The following is a 25,873-nucleotide window of genomic DNA, read 5'->3' on the forward strand; positions in this document are numbered from 1 at the left end:
TTATTTTGTTATTAAAGAAGAATGTCATAAACGTCATCTTAAAATCAAAGTTTAATTACACTAGAGCTTCTCAAAACGTGACTAAAGTAGCACATTAAATGCTTCATATTCTATGTGTTCCTCTATGTAGTCTATGTGTGTGAATCACTATGTGCTTCTTAAACGGGCTTTCTGTTACGCCAACAGGACACAGAATATGTATACTTGATATCATTTTCATGATGAAATGAATTAAAGCATGTATTAAACATGGGGGCACTCCGACCAGTCGGTATTGTATGTTGTACGAGAACTTTGGTTGTGGAAACAGCAGGGCAGTGTCTCAGCGTCAAGCATCATAAACTCTAATGCAGATACTAGTTGACCACTTTCACGTTCCTAAACTCTACAGTTAGTTTTAGCTGGCCAACTAATCCATTGATCTTGCATTATGTTGTTATTATCATATCAACGTTAACAGTCATGAACGACTATGAAGCTGGTAAGAAAGCTGAAGTGATAACACATGACTTGGTGCTGGCACATTCAACCATTTTGATGATCTTGAAAGATAAAGATAAAGTGAAAGAGGCAATATTGGTAAGGGGTGGCTCTTCACTTATTGACCAATTCACTTTAACAACCTAGTTGTATTAACGCAACTCAGTCGTGAAGTGAGCAGTGTCTGTATTGGCTGGTTGAGTGAAGACTTGTGATCATGTGGCATTGTGGTAGAGCATTCTGTGGAAGGGGTAGGTGGAATGAAAGTCAATCAGTCATATGACTGGCATTGTAGCCCTGCTTGATTTGTAGATTGCCTTGTGATGATGCTCAGTTTGAAGGTGCCCTGCACTAGTAAGTGTAGGCCAGTGAGCTGAATGTGCACCACGTGTAAATTAATGGAAGGAATGATTAATGACAATTTATTAGTTTGTATTGTTTTTACTGTTTGTTAATTAGGGAAAATGTAAAAAAGTCACAAAGCTTTATGCTGAACAAATTAAATTTACGGTGCTTCTATTAATTTCAAAGACAAAACTGGGTCAGATTTGACCTGAAGACATCATAAGGGTTGAAGGTTGGCAAGCTTTCTGCTTCAACTACATGGCTCTCTGGTTTTTCTCCAGATTTTTGCAACTTTTTTTTCCTCAAAAAGAACTTCCTGGTATTCAGATTACCTATACTTCCCCTTAATTTCCATTGGTATCTTCAATGCCTTTGCAGATTTTGAAGACCTTCATTAAGTCTCCATGTAGCCTCCTTAGCCTGAGACTAAAGAGATTTAATTCCCTGAACCTGTCACAGTAGAACATGTCCTTGAGTCCTGGTCCTGGTCCTAGTGCCTCACCTCTGCACAGCTTCCAATACCAAAGTAAACTGAAGCCAAGAAGAACTTCTTTGCACAAAGAGTTGTGGAACCCTGGAATAAATTACCAAGACATGTACAGTAAGTGTAGCAAAAAACCTTGAGAACCTTAAAGAAAAATCTGTATGAGGTATTGTGACAGCTTAGCTATTAGATAATGACATGGGCTTGATGGACTGAATATTCTCGTCTCATTTGTCAAATTTCTTATGTTCTTAACCTTCGGCTGGACAACAGATATGGAATCATACATAAACTTTTACAATCCTCCTGGTCAAATTTGGAGGGTTGGGAACCCAGGAAGAAGTAACCATTATCAGGATTTCATATTTGTTATTGTTTTAAAGGTAACAAGGCATCTACGGTATGAGTAACAACTTTGTGTTATTCATCAGATACAAAATCAGAATGATATGTGAAAATCGATACCTGATCATCAATTTTTAAAGGGCTATATAGAAAAAATGTATGACTGTTAAGTAAAAAAGAACCCTTGCTCTTTTGCTGAGAAAAAAACTTGAAGATATCTTCATTGGTTCAAGAAGTTCTAGACATCTTTCAAAGGCTTCTTAAGTAGTAAAAATAATGATGGCCGTCATCTTTGATATCTTTGAAGCAAGTTCCTGGAGAGCAGGGGAAAAGAACTTTATTTTTATTAGTTTTGGCCAACACTCAGCCATACAAAAATAAAAATAATAATGCAGCACTGTTTTATTTAATTTGGTGAATCTTAATTGAATGACTCTTCACTCTATTGTCACTGTCGATCCAAAGAGACTTATAAATTTCCCTCCTATAACTGTATCTCTACTAGGACTGTGAAAAAGGAGCAGTGGGTGGTAAAAATGGCACCTTTAGGGACTGAAGAGGACTCACCAGACAACATTCCGGATTATTTTTTTAAACCCAAAACTGCACTTCCTGCATTCAATTTGTTGGAATGTAGAAGAGCAGCCTGAGAGCCAACTGACAAGCCGAGTCCTGACGGAATTTCAGGTGCGGCCTCACAACTGACAACCCCTGTTGGAGTCAAAGGGTCTTCTGCTGCTGCTTCACTACTGTAAGTCCAGTCTTTCAATTCTTTTTCTGGAATTCCTTTGAGTTGTGGGTGCTTCCTTAGTGGCACTTATGTGCGCAGATGTGCTGGTAGAATTTGAAATGAGGTCTCTGCTGCAAGGGATGTAAGCAAATGTGTGAAATAGAGACTTTGGGTCGAGTATGCTATGTTGTCTCAGCTCTGTTTTACATAATGTGACAAGTGACGCAGCTCACTGCTTTATTAAGTATCTGTTGCTAACATCACTTAGCACAAAGATCAATGGTGGTAATGCACTACAACCGTCTGGTAGCAAGTGTCTGAAATCTTTATACATTTCAGCAGTTTTTGCATACCTGAAGTAGCCGACTCCACTCAGGTGTGTTTACTTAGTTCAGGTCAGGGCAGAGCAGTCGCCAGCTTGGATTTGTTAGATCTTGTCAAAGTGTCAAAAGAAGAGCCATGGAGTGGCCGTTGTCCTTCAAGATAAAAATGAAGACTTGTATCACAAGTAACTTTAACATTCACATACATATCCTGTAAGAGAGCAGATAGACCACGAAAAAGAGTTGGGTGACCCCATATAATCAGAATGCGGCAATGCAAAAGAAAAAAGAAAAGCAATAATGGTGAAAAATGTCTTCAGACGTGAGTTCCAAATTGACCTGTTTTCAAAATGGCTGAACTTCCGGTCATAAACTTTCCGGCATGAAGAGGCAGGTCCAGGCAGATGGACACCAGAAGTGACGGCAGGGGTGTTACAGCTGTCAGTCATCCCCAGTCTATAGAGGGAGGATGAGAAAAGGCACACAGAGCACACGGTGCCAACCTCTGGAGCAGCAATAATTGCAATCACTTTAGCCCTTAAGCTGTTCCTTAGGCGCACATGCGTGTGGCAGTCCCTACATGGAGAGGAGACAAATTGTGTTATTTCTTCAATGTTTTATTCTAGCATTTGTATTTTTTGTATTTTTCCCCCTATTTATTGTTTCTTTTTCTAATTCATAACATTCTCTTTCATGAATTTGTCTACTATTTGGTAGTGCTGCTGCTTTGCAGTAACGAGACTGTGGAAGATTGTGGGTTCGCTTCCCGGTTCCTCCCTATGTGGATTGCGCTTTGTGTACTGAGAAAAGCGCTATATACATGTAATGAATTATTATTATTATTATTTGGTGTTTAATGTTTGGTATCCATTTCACTCCTGTTTTATTTATGTGATCTTATTCTTTCCTTTTTTTCCTCTTGTGCCCTTTTGGATATTTGTGAAACACTTTGAGCATGGGAATGACCCTATTATATAGAAAGTATTTAAAAATAGTCAACACTGGTTTAAAATGAGTTGTGTAATGAGGATACGCAGCTAATGTTCGATTAAGTGTGGCAATAGAACATGGGCAGCCACAATCACACACTGTAACTTCACGTCAGCATGAAGTGACCGGGAAATAAAAAGTTAACTAGAGCTAGACTAGAACTGAAAGGGGCTTAAATACCCGTCAGAGTAGCTCATGATATTCTTTTTTGTTTGTTGCTTTTGACATTCCATACAGGTAAGTCAAGTTTCACAAAACTAGCTTAGAAACAAATCAACCCTCACCCCTGAGAAAGAGATCTAGGCCAACAGAGTAAAGCTTTCATAGTAGGAAAAATAAATAGAATAAACAAGGCACGAGAATTCACTTCCTCATTTTAAAAGCTTATTCTAAAATGTTATTGATTAGATCCTGTCAGGTTTTGAAGAGGTTTTTCACAGATCCTCTAAGTGAAAATTTGATTTTTTTCCAGTTTCAGATAATATATAACATCAGTTACTCACTGACTTAAGAGAAGAGAGTTAGGATTCTTCCATGTTGAGCAAGATAAGTCTACGTGCCAATAGTATAGTGAAGAAAATGACAGTTTGTTTGTCCTTCTCCACTTTAAGCCCCTCTGTGAGCCCACCAAACACTGTTGTTAGTGGATTAATAGGGATTGTGACACTGAGGCTGTCTGAAAGGCATTTAAAGATTTTGGTCCAAAATGATATTAAATTGGTGGAGGCCTGTTTTGTCTGGGTAGAGTATTATATTACTTTACTTTTCCCTATTGTATTATTAATATGTAGCCTCTGTCAGAATGCCTGAAATCTCCCAGACTTACCACTGTTTATAAGGTATTATAGTATATAACTTCTCCCCACCTTTCCTCCTACATCTATAACCTCAGGCAATTAGGCATAGTAAAAGACAAGCAGAAGCTAAGCTACACATAAAATAATGTATTATTGATAATATTCATAAATAAGAAAAATATGCAAAGTACATTTGAATATTGGCAACCATACAACCTGATTAAATGGTAATGTGTAGTTTCAGGCGGCATACAGACTTGTTAGTTACTTAAAATCTCTCTAGTTAAGGCATCATTTTGTGGTCAGCTTTCTTCAGAACAGGCCACATGCCTGTCTCAATATGGCTGCCGAGCTGTGCTTTTCATTGTGTTGCCCTTTTCAGTTCATCAGTTTGGTAAGAGAGAGAAGGTGAGTGAGGGAGTGAGCAAATTTATAGATGTTCTGTCCAACCCCAAGAGCCAATAGGACATTGTGGTACTTAAAGGCTTCTGATACAAGCCAGTTCCAAACAGCCATACTTCAGACCAATGGGGGAATAGAACATCTTCACACCTGCCACCCCCCAAAACCATATGTTAAAGTAAAGCTTGGCAGTTAGGCAGCCTGGATTTCCTACGGGGGTTGAAAGACTTTAGCAGAGAAACACTTGCCAAACTGGTTTTAGGCACTTCCCCCCCAACCCTATCGTAATATTACAAAGAGACTCAGTCGTAAAAGGGGGGAAGGGGTTCTTAAACCATCAAACCATTGCTGTTATTATCAATAATGTAACACTAATATTACATTGCTTTGCCTAAGTTACAAATAAAGACACACAAAATATTTGTCAACTTATATTCAAAATCTCACATCACAACAAGGCCCAAAACATGTGACCCAGTGAGGCAGGAACTTGACTGCAAAGTTTGCAAGTTGGATCTTGCCCTGGAAGCATTTTGGACAATTTTAAATGAGACAGATGTGTTTGATATATAATTTTGAGTTGAATAATTGTATGTTTTGCACATATGGAGTTCGAGTGAATTCTCTGCATTGCTGCCTTCCACTCCAATTCTGAGATGTTGAGTGAGAGATCCTTTTAAAACATTTGGGATGTTTTAATTTAACTTATTGCTAACAGCAATTATGTTTACAGGCTGTACATTTATGTGGCCCATGCAAACAATGAGCTGAACATTTTTATTTTTGGGATAGTTTAATCTGTTGTAGCAGGGTGAGACCAAAAATAATTGATATGCCAACTGGGAAAAATCCCATTTAGTGGTAAGCCACAAAAAATAAATGAAATTCCTAACTGAAAGCAACACACGGTGGTACTGCAAGGATTGGCAAGTTGCCGTCAGGTTAATATCTCTGAGACGTTCGTGGGACCTATCTCGTGGTTTGTAGGGTCTGAATTGGGATGCCATCTCCAACATGCGTTCCTCCTTTATATCTGCCAAACTAGAAGGGACGGGGTTTCTTTAGCTCCGTTTTCCTCAACTGGCAGTTTTTATTTAAGACTGTGAGGGAAAAAAAGGAGAAAAGACTGTTAGTGACAGTACCCCCTGTCTTCCCAGAGTGGTACCACATACCTTAGGCGAGCCCAGAACGTGATCCTCTGATGCTTGTGCATGACACCATGTAAATGTATTGTAGTGACCTTTTCATGGGTAAAGGGAAGAAGATACCTGAGTGGCTAATGTAAAGAACCAAGTGAAGAACTTTTTTATGAAGGAGTGAGACTCAAAACAGGAGAGATGTTAGGACTGTACAGAACGAACAGGTGAAAAGGAATAAATTGTTACGAACTATGTAAAGAATCAACCCCCTCCCTGTTGTGACCATGGGGGACCCCTTAACTGAGCAGCACTAGTGTTTAATCTGACCAAGAGACTCAGTCAGTTCCACCTTGACTTGGACTAAAGGACCTACTTCCTCATGTACTTCTTCCTCTTTCTCTTTTTGCTTCTAGCAAAGCAACACCTACATTAACAACCACAGCACTTGGCATCTGGTCCCAAGCTCTATGGTACCTTTGCTAACCATATTTTACTTGAGCTTCACCAAAGCTCACAGCTCACTTTCCATGCCATATATCATCCTGTCTCTATTTTTTTGTCCAGGACACCTCCCCTTCTTCACTTAAACACCCACCTTATTGGACTGTGCTGCTTTGCAGGCCACTCCCACCCCTCCTGCTGGTGGCCTTTATTTGAATAAAATGGAAAACCCCAGACACCAGATTGCTGCATTTCTCTCACAGTTTCAGTGCTGTGCCATCAATGTATGAGTTGCTTTAGGATAACCTGCTCGCTACAGTATTATCATCAACTAACAGCAAACAGGTCAGCTAATTTCTTTGTTATCTGTAACATCACCAAATTTCAATCAAATCAGTAAATGCATTTTTTAGATTTTGGGATATTTAGTTTTTCTATTATAGAGGTTGATTTTACAATAATAATAATATTAATTCAATAATTCAAAATCTCCTTTCTTAGTGGACACATAAGCACCTTTGAACATACATTAAATAAAATGTATTATTATTATTATTATGATGATGATTATTACTGATCCAGGTGTACCATCTTACCAAATTACTGCTTTTTAACTAAACAGGAAATAATGAATGACTGAGTATTTAGATTTATGACCGTTATACCAATAAAACACAGGAAACATCAAAGGTTTGAGGTAGCCACCCATATAATATCCCTGGCTGCAAAATGGGTATTTTTTTCTTGAGTTGTGATTATTACAATTTCCAAAACAGAACTGATTTGAGCTTTGTAAAATGGCAGCTTTAGAGGCCATGACCTGAAGTGAAGTCATCTGGACCGGAACCAGAAGTGATGTTGATGAGACCAGAAGTGACATCAGCCAGAGTGGCGGTACCGGGGGTGGTGTCTTCAGACCGGCAGTGACATCATCAATGGTGCCGGTACTGGAAGTGACATCATCAATGACACCGGAACCTAGTGGGATTTCCTCAGGATAATCTGCAGAGGATGGAGAGGGAAAGTTAGTGCAGCTCTCCACCCTCTGTTCTGGCATGGTATTACTATTATTTAAGCCTTCTAGTTGTCTCCCATGTGCACGTGTGTGACACTGTCTAATCATTACATTCTGTGAAAAAAGCCATGCTTGTCACTTTGAAAAAATATTAAGTTTAGATTAAGAAAATATGCAGTATTAATTTTCATTTTTAACAATAGCAATTCTACAGTATTAGAGAATTCTGGCTGACTGTTAGTTAGAGAATGTGGAGGCAGCCGCTGTATAATAATATCACTTAAAAACACCTTCCTCCCTTTGGTTTTAATTAAAGATATTGTTATGTCAAAGAGAACGGAGTAGTGATCTGAAATGCCAATGTTCAAGATCTGTGTTACATCAATGTGAAATCTCTTCGCTGTGACTAAATCACATATGGCCACACTTTTGGGTAATGTGCTGACTAAGCCCAAAGTAGCATTTCTATCATTTCTATTGCTGTACTCCAGCGTTTCTCAACCTTTAAGTATTTGCAACCCAAGTTTTCATAGCAGTTTTAATCACGCCCCCTAACGTTTTTTTGAAAGGAGCCCACTAATATCAATTTGTTCTTTTTTAATTAATGATATATCATAGATGCATATTTTATTATACCTACTTAACTTTTATCAACATTTATCGAACTTTATATTTATTTTTCTAGTATCAGAATGTAGTTTAAGCTAATTTGTTCTGTTTTCAATAGATGTATTTTTCATATTTTTGATTCTTGTTTTCTTTTTTTCACATCTTCGTGTCCCCCTTTTTGTTACTAGGGGGGCCTGCCCCACAGGTTGAGAACCACTGCTGTAGTCAATGGACGGCACATACAGGTGCTGGTCATAAAATTAGAATATCATGACAAAGTTGATTTATTTTAGTAATTCCATTCAAAAAGTGAAACTTGTATATTAGATTCATTCATTACACACAGACTGATGTATTTCAAATGTTTATTTCTTTTAATGTTGATGATTATAACTGACAACTAATGAAAGTCCCAAATTCAGTATCTCGGAAAATTAGAATATCAATTAAGACCAATGCAAAAAAAGGATTTTTAGAAATGTTGGCCAACTGAAAGGTATGAACATGAAAAGTATGAGCATGTACAGCACTCAATATTTAGTTGGGGCTCCTTTGGCCTGGATTACTGCAGCAATGCGGCGTGGCATGAAGTCGATCAGTCTGTGGCACTGCTCAGGTGTTATGAGAGCCCATGTTGCTCTGATAGTGGCCTTCAGCTCTTCTGAATTGTTGGGTCTGGCGTATTGCATCTTCCTCTTCACAATACCCCATAGATTTTCTGTGGGGTTAAGGTCAGACGAGTTTGCTGGCCAATCAAGAACAGGGATACCATGGTCCTTAAACCAGGTACTAGTAGCTTTGGCACTGTGTGCAGGTGCCAGGTCCTGTTGGAAAATGAAATCTGCATCTCCATAAAGTTCGTCAGCAGCAGGAAGCATGAAGTGCTCTAAAACTTCCTGGTAGACGGCTGCGTTGACCTTGGACCTCAGAAAACACAACACCAACACCAGCAGATGACATGGCACCCCAAACCATCACTGACTGTGGAAACATTACACTGGACATCACGCAACGTGGATTCTGTGCCTCTCCTCTCTTCCTCCAGACTCTGGGACCTTGATTTCCAAAGGAAATGCAAAATTGACTTTCATCAGAGAACATAACTTTGGACCACTCAGCAGCAGTCCAAAGGCGAGACGCTTCTGACGCTGTCTCTTGTTCAAGAGTGGCTTGACACAAGGAATGCGACAGCTGAAACCCATGTCTTGCATACGTCTGTGCGTGGTGGTTCTTGAAGCACTGACTCCAGCTGCAGTCCACTCTTTGTGAATCTCCCCCACATTTTTGAATGGGTTTTGTTTCACAATCCTCTCCAGGGTGCGGTTATCCCTATTGCTTGTACACTTTTTTCTACCACATCTTGTCCTTCCTTTCGCCTCTCTATTAATGTGCTTGGACACAGAGCTCTGTGAACAGCCAGCCTCTTTAGCAATGACCTTTTGTGTCTTGCCCTCCTTGTGCAAGGTGTCAATGGTCGTCTTTTGGACAACTGTCAAGTCAGCAGTCTTCCCCATGATTGTGTAGCCTACAGAACTAGACTGAGAGACCATTTAAAGGCTTTTGCAGGTGTTTTGAGTTAATTAGCTGATTAGAGTGTGGCACCAGGTGTCTTCAATATTGAACCTTTTCACAATATTCTAATTTTCCGAGATACTGAATTTGGGACTTTCATTAGTTGTCAGTTATAATCATCAACATTAAAAGAAATAAACATTTGAAATACATCAGTCTGTGTGTAATGAATAAATCTAATATACAAGTTTCACTTTTTGAATGGAATAAATAAATAAATAAACTTTTTCATGATATTCTAATTTTATGACCAGCACCTGTATGTGCGGATTGAATTTCACTTAAGCTCAACAAAATGACACCTTTTATTGGCTAACTATATTATATCTTACAAAAGCTTGCATATTGTAATCTTTCTAGTTAGCCAATAAAAGGTGTCATTTTGCTTAACTTCTCACCACATCTATAATGGATAACATGGTACAACACCCTAGTACAACTTAAGCTCAACAATTGCTATCATTTTATCTTTTCAGTTCATCCTGGGAAAAAAATGCAAAGGCCGATGCAGTCTGACAAGGTAGAACATATTCTGGATCTAGAAAGCATGAACCCTATTGAATGTTTTTGTCAGATACAACGTTGGTAGAAATTCAAACTTGAATTGAAGAAATAAACGATATTCAATAAACTCTAGCAATACCAGAGTACAATGCTGTTGGTCTAATATTTGTTCTGTAATCTTTAAAAATTAAGGTTTTTCAATGGGTAGGCAAATTTTCTGTCTTTGGTCTTCTCCATAATTCTTTCACCTCTTGTACTTTTCACTCATCTATCCTTCTTTATTTTTAGGGTGTCAAAACAATCAGAAAGTATGGTCACTCTAACAATGACTGCAACTCATCACACATTTACACGTTCAGTAAATATTCACATCCATATTTGGACTGGACATCATTTATAAAGTTGTATCTCCTTACAGCTGCACTTGTAAACAAGTCTCTGAACTGGGTGAGGTTGTCTATCACCACCACACCAGGACCATACTGACTACTGAGATTTTACTCCAGTGACTCCTGCTGTGTGGTTATGAGTTTAAATTTAGACAATCACAAGAAAACCATCTCCCTTCAGGTCCTCAGATGGATAGGTAACTGAGTCCAAATGTGGGCTTCTCTTAGCCACTGACCATCCACTCAGTTCCTTTTATTGTCTTACTGTGATGAACTGTTCATATCAATGTCATCTTATTTCCACAGCTGTTAACCATCTAGATGTCAGCTGAGCTTTGTTGAGAAGGAAATCAAGTGCCACTGTGATCATCTTGACTCCTTCAAATGGCTTTCTACAGCACTAAGACCCAACAGAAGTCTGGACAGGCGTACTTTAAGATGAGAAGATCTGATGAAGATGTCGCGGCTCTTTCTGGTAAGAACAATTCTGAGACATCATTTACTTATTTAGAGAGGTGGTCTAACAAAACCAGAAAATAGATTTATGAATATTCAGTCACTTTGATAAACTAACAAAGAGAGAGTCTGAAGACATATGGCTAAGTAAGCAGATTTATAGGAGCTGACATGTCACTTTAATCGATGCCAGTTAATTAAAAATAAGAGCCTTTATGAAATTATAAAAAGAGGGCTACCTGTGTGCTATGGTGGATTTTCCACGTTCTCGCCATTTGCTCTGGGTCTTCCCAAGGTGTTTCAGTTAGAATTAAAAACACTTTCTTAATCCTGTGGGGAAATTCAAATGCATACAGCAGTAGAAACATAGAAAACAAGAATACAGACTCACAAGACAGCTAATACATCAAATCAATCAGTCAATCAGTAAAAAACAACAAACATAACAAGTACATTGGGTGGAAGCACTGGTTTGCCTGATGGCAGTGGGCAGAAAGACCCCCAGAGGTGCTTCTCAGCACACTGTGGTGGAATGACCCTGTGGCTGAAAGTGCTCCAAGACAGCGCCTCCTGGAGAAGATGGAGAAAGTTTTTCATGATGGCATCCATAACAGCTTCCAGTGTGTCCAGGGTTCTACCCGTGATGGCACAGGCTTTCCTGATAAGTTTGTTCAGGCATTGTGCTTCCCCAGAAGACTGCAGTGTAGAACCTTACACTCGCTACCATGAACTGGTAGAACATTTATAGCAACTTGCTGCATCCATCAAAGGACCTGAGTCTCCTTATGAAGTCCAGTCTGCTCTGGTCCTTGTTGTCCAGCACCTCTGTGTTGTCAGACCAGTCCAGTGTATTGTTTATGTGGACATCCAGGTACTTGTAGCTCTGCACTACTTCCACATCCTCCCCTGGATGGTAACTGGTCTCAGGGGCTTCTTGGCATACCTGAAGTCCACTGCCAGCTCTTTTGTCTTGCTGATGTTGAGATGCAGGTTGTTGTCCCTACACCACAAGACAAAGTTCTCCAGAACCTTTCTGTACTCTTACTCATCTCCATTATTAATTGTTTTCCGATAGGGGGTGCTAGCTCCCTGGTTGGAATAGGTTCTTTTTAATTGCGGCGTTTTAAGTAACCTAAACCTAAATAGATATATTATAATGAGGCGATATCCCTCCCATAGTGATACAGCGGTAAGAAATCACATAAGAGAAAATAACTTAGCTTTCTTTAATGACAATTTATGCGGCATAACAGACGAGTAAGCCATGACAAGCCCATGTGATAGAGTCTGCCATTTTCGTCGCTGCGCTGGAAGGATTTTCAGGATCAGATGATGTTATCTTCCATCCGCCCGTCGGCTTCAAATGTATGCCGGGCAATGTTCCAAGGCTTTATACTCTTTCTCCATGTGCAGGCCCCACTTAGGTAAATCATGCCATTCCAAACAAGGAAAAGAGAGGATTCAATTTCATGCTGACTTTAACAAACACAAATAGTGCAAGTTACCCATTTGTCTTTGTCTATCTTGTCCTATACTTGGCCTAGCAGTTCTAAATGCTGAGCCCCTTTGTACTACATCTGGCTCAGCTGTGTATGTAGAAAGAAAAGAAAAACAGATTTAAAATATTTGCACAGAGCACAGTGACATTAAACTTATATTCTGATTACATTAATGCAGACTATGTTGAGGAGTCATCTGAAAATTTCAGTAGATGGCAAGCGCTGGTATTGTGCTGGAAGTCTGTTGTGTGGTGAGTAAACAGGAAAAGGAGACAGGACAGTTCTCTGAGGTGCTCCAGTATTACACACCACTAGTCCCTCAGCCTCACAAACTGCTGTCTGTTGGTAAGGTAGTCCGTGATCCTGGAGTTTTTGGGGGCATCAAGGTTCAAGGTCTTGAGTTTTTTTCCCCAGTTGATGAGACAGAATGGTGTTAAAAGCATTGGCTTAGTCCAAGTGGGAGTAGTCTCTTTGGTGCATGTAGATGAGAGCATCCTCCACACCTATATGTGTCTGATAGGCAAACTGCAGAGGATCCAGATGTTCTGATACCAGGCATCATAACTGTTTTAGGCCTCTCAAAGATCTTCATAATATAGAAAGTAAGAGCAACTGGTCTGAAGTCCTTAGGGTCACTGGAATATCCTTTCTTTGGCACTGGGACCACACAGGATGCTTTCCACTACTGGGGAAACTTCTGCAAATTCAGGGAAAGAGAGAACAGGTGCTGAAGGACCCTATGGAGCGGGCTAGCACATGTTTTCTACACCCTGGTGTTGATTCCGTCTGGCTCTGAATCTTTGTTCATGCACAGTTTTCCCAGCTTTCAACTTATTTCTGACCTCTCAAATGTTTGTGTCAGTTATGGTATTTGGTGAGTTCTAAATCCTTCCCACATTAAAGGAATGCAGTCTCCTAAGAAAACAGAGCCTGCTCTGCCTTTTCTTCTTCCATTCCTCTGTGTTCCAAGACCAGTACAGCCTGTCATTAATGTGGACCCCCAAGTACTTATAGTAGTGGACCACATCTACATTGACTCCTTGAATACTGACTGGACACAGAGGCTCTTTTGTGAGGTGAAAGTCAATAAGCAGTTCCATGATTTTGCTGATGTTAAGATGCAGACAATTCTCTTTGCACCAAGAACCAAAATTCTCTACCTGACTTCTCTCCTCTGTCTCGTCCCGCTTATCAATACCCTCCATAACTGTAGAATTATCTGAGAATTTCTTCATGAGACTGTCTGGATCTGGGCCTGTAGGGATACCCAGGTTATCCAGCTATCTTTCATAGGCTAAGGAGTGAGAATTGTGGAGACAGTGGTGACCATAGGGCCCTTAAGGTTTACCCTGCAGCTCCAGATCTCTGGTCCTATCCCTTGGTGTTGAGGCTTTCACAAGTTTGGTTTGCTGTCGCAGGCCATTGTCTTACAGACATTTTACTTAATGTCCCTAACATTGCTAAGCCCTTCAATGAAATCCCTAATGTGATACTCCGCCCCTCCACACCTGAACCAAGCAAGAGATTATATTCGAAAATAATCTTATTCGTATTTTTCCCGACTTCTCACCATCAACAGCTGCAAAACGCAGATCCTACATCGACATTAAAAAGCTAATTGCCCTTCCGGGTGGGGCTGAAAATATGACCAGCCAGGCTGCTGACTCCATGCAGCTCCCCCTGGCGGCCATCCGAGCCCCCAAACAGGCTGTGGAGGACTCCATCTCCCATGGAGCCATGCGCCGGGTTGGGGAATCATTGGCTGCCAGGGAGGCTGCCACCAAGCATCCCGGGGGAGGTATTGAACAGTCCATGGCTGCTCCCCCGGAACAGATGCAGCAGAGGTGTCCCTGCCGGGCATGGGACCCGGCTGTCCTTTACAGTTGGCTTACTGAAAAGTCTGTCCATGTATGCACCCAATACTTGGTCGGGGCTCCTTTTGTATGAATGACTGCATCAATGCGCCGTGGCATGGAGGCGATCGGCCTGTGGCACTGCTGAGGTGTTATGGAAGCCCAGGATGCTTTGATAGTGGATTTCAAGCTCATCTGCATTGTTGGCTCTGCTGTCTCTCATCTTCTTCTTGATAGAATTTCTATGGGGTTTAGGTCAGGTGAGTTTGCTGGTCAATCAACCGCAGTGATACCATGGTCACGGTCATTAAACCAAGTATTGGCAATTTTGGCAGTGTGGGCAGATGCCAAGTCCTGCTGGAAAATGAAATCAGCATCTCCAAAGTCATCACACTCTAAAATGTGTGATGACTTTGGACTTGATAAAACACAGTGAACCAACATCAGCAGATGACATGGTTCCCCAAATCATCACTAACTGTGGAAACGTCACACTGGACCTCAAGCCACTTGGATTCTGTGCCTCTCCACTCTTCCTCCAGACTCTGATTTCCAAATGAAGTGCAAAATTTACTGTCATCTGAAAAGAGGACTTTGGACCACTGAGCTGTTAACAGTCCAGTCCGTTTTCTCCTTAGCACAGGTAAGACGCTTCTGACGTGGTCTCTAGTTCAGGAGTGGCTTGACACAAGGAATGCTGTGACTGTTGTAGACCCCATCCTGGATACGTCTGTGTGTGTTGGCTCTTGAAGTACTGACTCGAGCCGCAGTCCCCTCCTTGGGAATCTCCCCCAAATTCTTGAATGGGCTGCGCTTCACAATCCTCTCAAGGCTACCGTTATCCCTGTTGCTTGTGTACCTTTTTCTGTCACATTTTTTTTCCTTACATTCAACTTTCCATTAATATGCTTGGATACAGCACTCTATGAACAGCCATCTTCTTTAGCAGTGACCTTTGGTGGCCTTGTGGAGTGAGGGTTTCAATGACTCTCTTCTGGACAACTGTCAAGTCAGCAGTCTGATTGTGTGGCCTACTGAACCAGACTGAGAGACCATTTAAAGGCTCAGGATCCCTTTGCAGGTGTTCTGGCTTAATTAGCTGAGTGGAGTGGGACGCCAGGAGTCTACAATGTTGCGTTTTTTCCACAATATTCTAATTTTCTGAGATACTCAATTTTGGGTTTTCATTAGCTATAAGCCATAATCTGCAAAATGAAAAGAAATAAACTCTTGAAATATATCACTCTGTGTGTAATGAATTTCTATAGTATATGAGTTTCACTTTTTGAATTGAATTACTGAAATAAATTAACTTTTCAATGATATTCTAATTTCTTGGCAGGTCAGGTCTTAATATGAGAATTTCATAAACCATCAAGGTTCAAAAGTTGAGATTGCCATACAGAAAAGTGACCAGAATTGTGCCACTATCATTCCCACGTCCAGCCACTTATGCAATGTGCTATTGCTCTAAAGTGTTAGCCACAGTTTTACAAGCCAGTTTCTTAAATTTAGTGTCTAAATGTATGCAGTCCATATCTGGCCCAATCCAGGCTTTGCCAGTGGATAAGGTGGTCAGGTAAATCAACATGACATGACCTAGTGTTATTTTTATTGTCTGAGGCAGGGGTAGGCAATGTCAGTCCTGGAGAGCTGCAGTGGGTGCAGGTTTTTGTTCCAACCCAGTTTCTTAATGAGCAGTCAATTATTGCTTTAGTGATAGTTTGATACTTCATTTTAGTGGTCTCGCTTATTAAGTTTCCCCTCCCTTAATTGCTTATTTCAATCTTAAACAGCTACATTCAGAATGTTAATGACTCCTTATTAGCAAAAAGATGTAAATGACAAAGCGGCCAGCAGTTCTACATCTAGCTTGTTTCCATGTGTGTTCATCATGCACTTTTTGATTTGATTTAATAAAACACTTAATAGAAAAATGTGACAGACTGAAACTGATCAGTTTCAGGCTTCAAATCATTTGGATGATACCCTTGGAAAGGAAAAAATCTACAAAATAAGAACCTATCATTGTAGACTAACAAGCCATAAAATTAAATAAGGTCTGAGATTGGCAATCATTGGTTTCTAATGAAGCAATTGGGTTGGAACAAAAACCTGCAGCCACTGTGGCTCTCAAGGACCCGACTTTGCCTACCCCTGGTCTAAGGTGACCAGAGTGAAGAGAAAACGAGACAGGACTGTTCGTGTAGTTCTCCAGTGTTGCTCACACAGTCCTTGAGTGTCACAAACTGTGGTCTGCCTGACCATTACCAGGACAACACATCCTCATTCACCTGCATATCTCTGAGTTTACACCTTAACAGGGATGGATGGATGGATGGTACTGAATTCACTGGAGAAACCAAAAACCATCGTCCTCACAGTGCTGCTAGCTTTGTCAAGGTGAGAGTAAGCCTTGTGGAGCAGATAGATAATTGCATCCTCCACTCCAATCTTTGTCCAATAGGCAAACTGCAGTTGGTCAAGGTGGTCTACCATAAAAGTACTCGTATAATTCAGGACTAGTCTGTCAAAGGTCTGTATAATGTAAGACATCAATGCCACTGGTCTGTAGTCATGAAGTGAAGAGGTGTCTGCCTTCTTTGGAACAGGAACAATGCAGGATGTTTTCCACAGCAGTGACACTTTCTGAAGCCTTGGGGACTGACTGAACAGGTGACACAGGGTATCATAAAGTTGGACAGCACAGACCTTAAGAACTCAAGGACTGACACTATATGGTCCCACAGCGCTTCGTGTGTCTAGCTTTCTTAGTTGTCTCCTTACTTGGTTTGAGTTATGGACTGTCCACATTGATGTTCAGAGGTGGACTTGTCACTAGTCATTTCAGTTGAACTGATAAGACTTGTTGATGCAGTAGGGATGGGAGACTGGTCATTGGAAGAAGGTGGCAGTAGGAGGGAAAATTAATTTAAAAAAGGGTCAGGAAATTAGAATTGTCCACATCCTGTTCTACCAGCTGAGTTGCTTGAGTCCGTAATTAGATAGATAGATAGATAGATAGATAGATAGATAGATAGATAGATAGATAGATAGATAGATAGATAGATAGATAGATAGATAGATAGATAGATAGATAGATAGATAGATAGATACTTTATTAATCCCAAGGGGAAATTCACATACTCCAGCAGCAGCATATTGATAAAAAACAATATTAAAGTAATAAAGTGATAAAAATTCAGATGTAACAGACAATAACTTTGTATAATGTTAACGTTTACCACCCCCTCCTCCACCCCCCCCCCCCCCCCCCCCCCCCAAAGTAGTAGAGTTGCATAGTGTGGGGGAGGAAACGATCTCCTCAGTCTGTCAGTGGAGCAGGACATTGACAGCAGTCTGTCGCTGAAGCTGCTCCTCTGTCTGGAGGATTATGATTATTGATTATTATTGGTTATATATTGATTATATTATATATACTGTATATTGGTAATATATTGATTATATATTGATTATTGATTATTATCAATTATGCCCAGTTCATTCCAGACATCCTTCATGTTATTCTTAGTAAGTTTGTTTTCTATTTTAGCTTTGTAAGGTTAATTTCCTTCACTCAGGTTTTTCTTCAGCATTCACCGCATGTCCTTCAGAGGCTCTTTGTCACTGGATTTGAATGATCTTCATTTTTGTCATACAGAAGATCTTTTAACTCCTTAGTAATCCAGGGCTTGTGCTTGGGAAAGCAACCAACTGTCTCTGAGGGCACCACAGACTTGACACAAAGTTAATATAGTTATAGTCTGAGATGCAGTGACAGAATCTTTCAATATCATCGCCATGTGACATGGACTTTCTCAGTTTGTCATTTGGAAGTAATAATTCAGAGCTATTTCAGCCTCCAGGCCCAATTACCTTACTATTCAGGTAGTAACAGGTTGCCGTCTCATAACAGGCTTGTACCTGGGAATAAGGCGAATCAGGTTGTGGTCAGATTTGCCAAAAGGACCCAGTAGATTACACTTATAGGCATCTTTAACATTTGAATATATAGCAGGTCTAACATGTTATTTCTTCCAGTGGAACTAGTCATAAACTGATTGAAATTGGTCATCATTCCTTCTAACATTACATGGTTGAAGTCACCACATATTATAAACAAATTAGATGATAGCGTTAGGTAGGTGCCTTTACTTGCTCCATAATCAAGATTCTTGCAGCAGGACTTGATTAGACTATTGGAAGGATACCCAACTCACTCCAGCAGCAGTTGAAGTCACTATGTAGTGAGAATTGCATTGTGTTCATTTGTGTGTAATCAGCCATGTCAGACTGATCTATCAACCTTGTGTCTCCTGATTTCTTTCATCACTCCTTTACCATCTTTTCCTCTCTCCCTGTAGGTTTGACACAGAAGTTTTCTAAAGTCATTAAAGAATTCTCTCATGAGGACCTCCTCATGGTCACCAAGTACTACAAACCCTACCTGGCCTATGTGATTGAATATGACATCACTAGTATCCTGCAGAACCTGGTCACCAGGAACCTGCTCACCAATGATGAGGCCAAGGTAGGAGACTTTCTGTGTTATTGAGGAGGAGAAGGAGCAGCAGAAATGAGGAACAGAGTGGAGAGAGTGAACTAAGGGAAATTCTGTGCCAGATTTGGAGGAGACAGACTGACCGACTTTAACAGAAATCAGTGTTTGCAAAAGCTCTCTCAATGTGTCAGAGATAATGCCCACCTCAATCAGTGCTCATCTCTAAACCAAACTTCTGTTTTTTTATATTTAAGAAATTCAAAGCCAAAGAAGAGCAAAAGGAGCGAGCAGGTGTGGAGTCCTTCATCAGTGACATAATGAACAAAGGCAGAGTGGTGCTGGTCGGCTTGTGGGAGGCCCTGGCTGAAGAACTTGTGAGATTTCCATCACCAAACCTGCCAAGAATATTGAAGGAGGTGTCAGAGCCAGGTGAGTTAATGGTGTCACAAAGAACTCTTGAATCTCCAGACAGAAACAGAGGGTTGACACAGGGACACGATACAAAACAACAAACCCACGGTGTACCTGTGTGGGGGCTTCTCTACTAAATGATGATGGAGCCCCACCCTAAAACCAGGATGCTAACCTTAGTGCCAGAAATCCAGTTCTCCCTTCAGTTTTCTTCTTTTGTCAATAGTCTCACTGTTCACTGCTCACTGAGTGACATGTTGCTGCTGTTTGGTGGTCCCAGTTAGATTTCACACTTTTTGTTTTTTGTCATGTTGCTCAAAACTCCTTTCAGACTCCTAGCCTACGGTGCACCCTCACGCCTGTAGAGTGTGTTATTCTTCAGTATCAAGTTGAGACTCTCCCTCCATTGTCCTCATTCCCCGACCTCACTTGCTTCTTTAGCTATAGCCAGCACATGTCCATCTTTTTTTTTGTTTTTTTCCAAATCGGTCAAACATACCAGTACAGGGTTTTATATTGCAAATGTGGTCACTGAAGTCGAGAACAACAGAAGGTGGACAACAATAAAAAGTAAAAAGCAATTTCTTTTATTCTTGGTGAGAAGAGACTGCAGCACCTGACAGCTCAGTTTGTTACAGGCAGCCTACTCAAAAAAGGAAGTTAGGTCAGTTTTATACCAGTTTGTTTACTAAACAAAAAGAGGAAGTATGTCAGTTCAATTTGAGGTCACACAGAGTTTGCAAGTAGCTTAAGATGACACATTAAATCAGCACGTGCAGAAGTACATGGTAGTCAGCATGTCCAAAGTCCCAGGTTCCCCATCCAAATTAGGCTACATAATTCAGCTATGGCTAGTTTTACAGAGACATCACTTTGTAAAACATGTACTTCCCTATTCTTCTGCACCATCAGGGTTACAACACTTCAATGGCTATGTGGCAGTTACAATTTTAAGAATCTTTTCTCAGCTTATCAAAGGATTAATGTTATACTGTCAGTTAATGCACAGCACATTCTTATTATAGCTTACAATTCACACATAATGATCATCACGCATAATGATTGATTATACAATATCAAAAGCTACTTTAAAAGTTAGTTTAGTACGTTTGTCTTACAAGAATACACTCTTACAGCTTAGTCTGTATTGGGTTACATTTTATTCGATTGGCTTAATACAAATTATTTTTTCTCACAAACTTTCTTCTTTCTTTTCAAACCTTCACTTTCAAATTCAAAGGAGCATTCTTCTTTGGCTGTGTCCATTTCCCACTATCACCCATTTCACTACCACTTCCATGATCCGCTGTCCCATGTTCTTTTATCGAGTCGGTCCATGAAACCTACTGTGAGGACTTGCTGGATATCATGATGTCCCACTGTGACTTGATGTTCAGCTGAACTAATGTAAGGAATTTTACTGCCCTTCCCTTGTTAGACAAGTTCTTCCTTGTTGCTCAGCATGCTCACTATGTAAGGTTCTCTGAATCCCTTGACTTCCGGGAACTTTGCCATTTAAACAAGCACACGACTTACCTTCTTCTTTCACATTTTGGCCACAGGGATCAACATGTTAGTCTTTACTTGTCACATTTAAATAAGGAATGAATTTGTAGCTATCTTATATATAAATGTCTACGCATGAAAGTGTGTGTGTGTCTGTCTGGCCCGGAAGTGAGAGGTGGAGTTGAGGTAAGGGCACCACATCTGAGGAAACAGAAAACTCGCTTAGCTGCTAACATCGGTAAAACGGTATCCCTTTTACTTTCCTTCCCGCCACTAATACACAAGCAAGGCTAGCACATCTGCAAAACGAAAGCTCCAAAGAAAGACAAAGTCGTTTAGCTGCTAACATCGGCAAAACGGTATCCCTTTTACTTTTCCTCCCACCACTACTGTACAAGCAATGTGAGCACATCGGCAAAACGAATCCTCTCTAGGAGTGAGAGACACCCAGAGTAGTTCCTTTCAATTAGCTGACATCTCTACATTTCAATTTTTTTTCTGACAATTTCAATAGTTTCTATGACCCTGTGCTTTTTACAGCACGGGCTTACACGGCTAGTATTTTATAAAATGTCTAAATGCTGTATTTTTGAACAAGTTATAATTCCTAATGCTTATCTCTTCCTCCCTCTCAGGAACGGACATCTTGCTGGACATTCAAGCGAGTCTCCAGCCCTATCCCATTAATGATCATATTAAAGGTAACCCACCGATCTTCTTTCTGTTGTTACTATATTATCCATTCTTCGGGTCCTCAGTGTGCTTACTTGCCCTCATTGTGACTTTCAGGCCTCCATGAAACACACAGATGTGGTGTGTTTGAATCCACAGGAACTCTGGATGATCAGGCTTCTCCTGCAGGTGAACACACCAGAGCTGTGGGCTTTGAGACACGATATACAGAGCTGATGGTCATTGACCAGTACAGAAGAACCTACAACGAGACTCATCATGAACTTGAGAAGACTGGAAGGATGCATGCAGAGCTGCTAGAGGAACGGACAAAAGTGAAATGCGAGCGAATCTGGACTGAGCAGCTTTTTAGAAGGAATCCAGGAAGTGAGACTTCCCCCAATGTTGTGGTGGTCAGTGGGGTGGCTGGAATTGGGAAGACCACCATGGTGCAGAAGATCATGTTTGACTGGGCCAGAGGCACTCAGTACCAGAGGTTTGCATTTGTGTTTCTGTTCAAATTCAGGGAGCTCAACCTCCTAGACACAGAGACAGAGCCCCAGATGTTTCTGACCAGGCTGATTGTGAGGCACTACAAATATCTCAATGAACCAAAACTAAGACAAATCCTGAAGAAACCTGAATCTCTGCTCTTTATTCTTGATGGTCTTGATGAGTACAAACACAAAGTGGACTTCACAGAGGAACAGCTCTGCTCAGACCCAGATGACTTCTTTCCTGTCCACATCCTGGTCACCAGCCTGATCAGAAGGACATTACTGAAAGGCTGTTCAGTTTTGATCACAACAAGACCAACCGCCCTGGAGTCCCTGGAGATGGAGAAAATTGATCGGTTTGCAGAGATCCTGGGGTTCTTCCCTGAGGAAAGGCTGATGTACTTTATGAAGTTCTTTGGTGACACTGATCAAGGTATTGAGGCGTTTCAGTATGTGGAGGAAAATGCCATCCTGTACACCATGTGTTTCAATCCCTCGTACTGCTGGATTATCTGCTCTGTGCTGAAAAGCCACTTCATAAAACATGAAGAAGGGCGAGAAGCTGCCCCTAGAACTGTCACTGAGCTCTTTGTGATGTTCCTTCACAATATCCTTACTAATCACAAACGAGAAGCTGAAGGTCAACGGGGAATTCTGGTCAAACTGGGAAAGATGGCTTATTATGGAGTGGACAACAGGACTCTTGTGTTTTATGACAAGATGGAGATGTCCACCTTTGGTCTCCAGAAAGTTATCTTATCTACTCCATTCCTTTCAGGTTTCCTCAAAGAAATCCTTCAGAGAGAAAGCACTCTGGAGCACACAACATACACATTTTTCCACCTCACCCTTCAGGAGTTCATGGCCGCCTGCTCCTTCTATCTTGATCCATCAGGGGACATCGAGGAGCTGCTAAAGAAGCTGGACTCATGTAAAGATGGCCGGTTTGAGATTCTCACTCGATTCCTGGCAGGACTGGCCAGGTCTTCTGTATTTAAAACACTGGGGGCAGTCCTGGGAGAGTTTGAGAGGAAGACGGCAAACCAGATACTGGAGTGGGTGAAGAAAAAAGCTGAACAGGCGCTACGGGGTGAAGGTAAAAATGATGCTCTACGAGTGTGTCAGTGGCTCTATGAGACTCAGAATAAGAAATTAATTAGAGACGCCATTGGGAAGGACTTAAAGATACACTTTAGTGGATCAACTTTATCTCCTCTGGACTGTGCTGTGCTGGGCTCTGTCATCAGCTGCTGTGGAGAACTTGGGGAGCTCAACCTGTCAAACACAGAGCTCACCTATGAGTGCATCAGGAGACTGGAGCCAGGGCTCATCTGCTGTAGACATGTGAAGTGAGTAATAAAACCTTCATGGGTTTCATTTGATTGTTTGTAAACTGGGCGGCATTGGCGGTACAGTGGTAGCACTGTGTGCCTTGAAGCAAGAAGACCTGGGTTCATGTCCCAGGTCCTCCTTGTGTGGAGTTTTCATATTCTCCCCATGTCCATGTTGTGTTTCCTCCCGGTGCTCTGGTTTTCTCGCACAGTCCATGGACATGCAGATTAGGTGGATTGGCAATGCCAAACTGGTTCTGATGTGTAGGTATTGATTTTCTCCCTTTAATGAGTTGAAATCCTGTCCAGGGGTTGTTCCTGCCTGCCTCATTTCATTGCTGGGATGCTCTAGCTATCCTACAACCCTGCCCTGGATGAGCTGTTTTAGAAGATAGATGGATAGTGGTTTCTAAACTCAGCAGTTTTATTTGAAATTGTAAGCCCAATGGGCCAGTTGCAGTGCACCTGAGATAGTACTGTGCTAGCAATGAATCAAGACCAGACTATGCAGAAGAGGAGATGGTCCTCAGGTCTCAATGAACATTGGGACAGGATAAGTTCCCAAGTTGAAATAATTTGTGGTTAGCCATGTTTTGTCCTTCTGATTGCCCATTAACTGTAGACAATTAACGTCTTGTCTTCTCTCAATTAATGATGTAAGGCTGTGTATTACTCTCAATTTAAAAGGACAGCGCACATGGAAAATACACATCCTCATGTATACCTAATCAAAGATTTCAATCGTTTAGCTATGTTAGTTTGAAATGAGTGTTGCTGTCATTATTGTACACATTATTTAGTTTTAGTGCAAAGTAATGATGGCAAGAAGTATAAGTTAATAGAATCATACAGACAAGCCATATGTAAGCATATTTGTCTCTCAGTAACTCATTTCCCCATTACATAGATAAATGCAGAAGAGGTGATAACAGTCATTCATCGTGTGCCCAGCTTTTCCTAATAACCGAGTTAATCCAATAGTCACCAAAGCATATAAAATAGTCAGTGGTGAGATGATATTTAAAGAATGTCGCATCGCAGCACAAACTTCACAATAAAGCACAGTCAGTCATTGTCTAACCCGCTATATCCTAACATAGGGTCACGGGGGTCTGCTGGAGCCAATCCCAGCCAATACAGGGCACAAGGCAGCAACAAATCCCGGACAGGGCGCTAGCCCACCGAAAGGCGCACACACACACCAAACACACACTAGGGACAATTTAGGATCACCAATGCACCTAACCTGCATGTCTTTGGACCGTGGGAGGAAACCGGAGTACCTGGAGGAAACCCACGCAGACACGGGGAGAACATGCAAAGTCCACGCAGGGAGGACTCGGGAAGCTAACCCAAGTCTCCTTACTGCGATGCAGTAGTGCTACCACTACACTGTTGCGCCACTGTGCCACCCTCAATAAAGCACACGTACTATAGAATTCATACAGTGTTGTAAGAGATCTCATGACAGATCTGGAGGACAACTGCAAAGATGCTTCCATGGCATTCCATATAAATACAACATGGAAGAAACTGGAAAACTTTCCAAGTTGGTGGCCACGCAGCATAGCACATATAAAAATCACACGGATGAAAGTGGGAGCCAGAAAGGCAATTACATAGACAGCAGTTGCCATCACTTGCCACATTGATATGAAGGTGATTTCTTAATTAGGGACACTGCCTGTGCATCTTTTTACTGAAGGTTATTCGTTGAATGTATGTTGATCCATGTGATTCTATTTCTTATATTATGCCATTTAAATACTTCCATATGTTGCTTGCCTTTGTCTAAGGAATTGAGTTAAATACAGTGGGGCAAAAAAGTATTTAGTCAGCCACCAATTTCAGGTCAATAGTTCAAACGGTTTGCGAGCTACAGGTGATTTAAATCCTGGACAGACAAACGGACAGCCACGGTAGCGTATTATACAGTGGGGCAAAAAAGTTTTTAGTCAGCCACCAATTGTGCAAGTTCTCCCACTTAAAAAGATGAGAGAGGCCTGTAATTTTCATCATAGGTATACCTCAACTATGAGAGACAAAATGAGAAACAAAAATCCAGAAAATCACATTGTCTGATTTTTGAAGAATTTATTTGCAAATTATGGTGGAAAAAAAGGATTTGGTCAATAACAAAAGTTCATCTCAATACTTTGTTATATACTCTTTGTTGGCAATGACAGAGGTCAAACGTTTTCTGTAAGTCTTCATAAGGTTTTCACACACTGTTGCTTGTATTTTGGCCCATTCCTCCATGCAGATCTCCTCTAGAGCAGTGATGTTTTGGGGCTGTCGCTGGGCAACACGGACTTTCAACTCCCTCCAAAGATTTTCAATGGGGTTGAGATCTGGAGACTGGCTAGGCCACTCCAGGACCTTGAAATGCTTCTTACCAAGCCACTCCTTCGTTACCCGGGCGGTGTGTTTGGGATCATTGTCATGCTGAAAGACCCAGCCACGTTTCATCTTCAATGCCCTTGCTGATGGAAGGAGGTTTTCACTCAAAATCTGACGATACATGGCCCCATTCATTCTTTCCTTTACACGGATCAGTCATCCTGGTCCCTTTGCAGAAAAAC

At 41.1% G+C, this 25,873-nt stretch overlaps 1 protein-coding gene across 1 annotated transcript in view; it reads left to right on the forward strand.

Annotated features, from left to right (window-relative positions):
• The window catches only part of LOC114668277 (uncharacterized), a 555,445-nt gene that overhangs the window by 509,676 nt on the left and 19,896 nt on the right, over positions 1-25,873 (forward strand). The window contains exons 14-18 of the mRNA XM_051935131.1: positions 10,149-10,253; positions 18,738-18,904; positions 19,129-19,303; positions 21,427-21,492; positions 21,581-23,309. Coding sequence (XP_051791091.1) covers positions 10,149-10,253; positions 18,738-18,904; positions 19,129-19,303; positions 21,427-21,492; positions 21,581-23,309 — 2,242 coding nt within the window. The remainder of the gene's footprint in view (positions 1-10,148; positions 10,254-18,737; positions 18,905-19,128; positions 19,304-21,426; positions 21,493-21,580; positions 23,310-25,873) is intronic.

Source organism: Erpetoichthys calabaricus, chromosome 1 (genome assembly GCF_900747795.2).
Source record: "Erpetoichthys calabaricus chromosome 1, fErpCal1.3, whole genome shotgun sequence".
In the NCBI taxonomy this organism is placed as follows: Eukaryota; Metazoa; Chordata; class Cladistia; order Polypteriformes; family Polypteridae; genus Erpetoichthys; species Erpetoichthys calabaricus.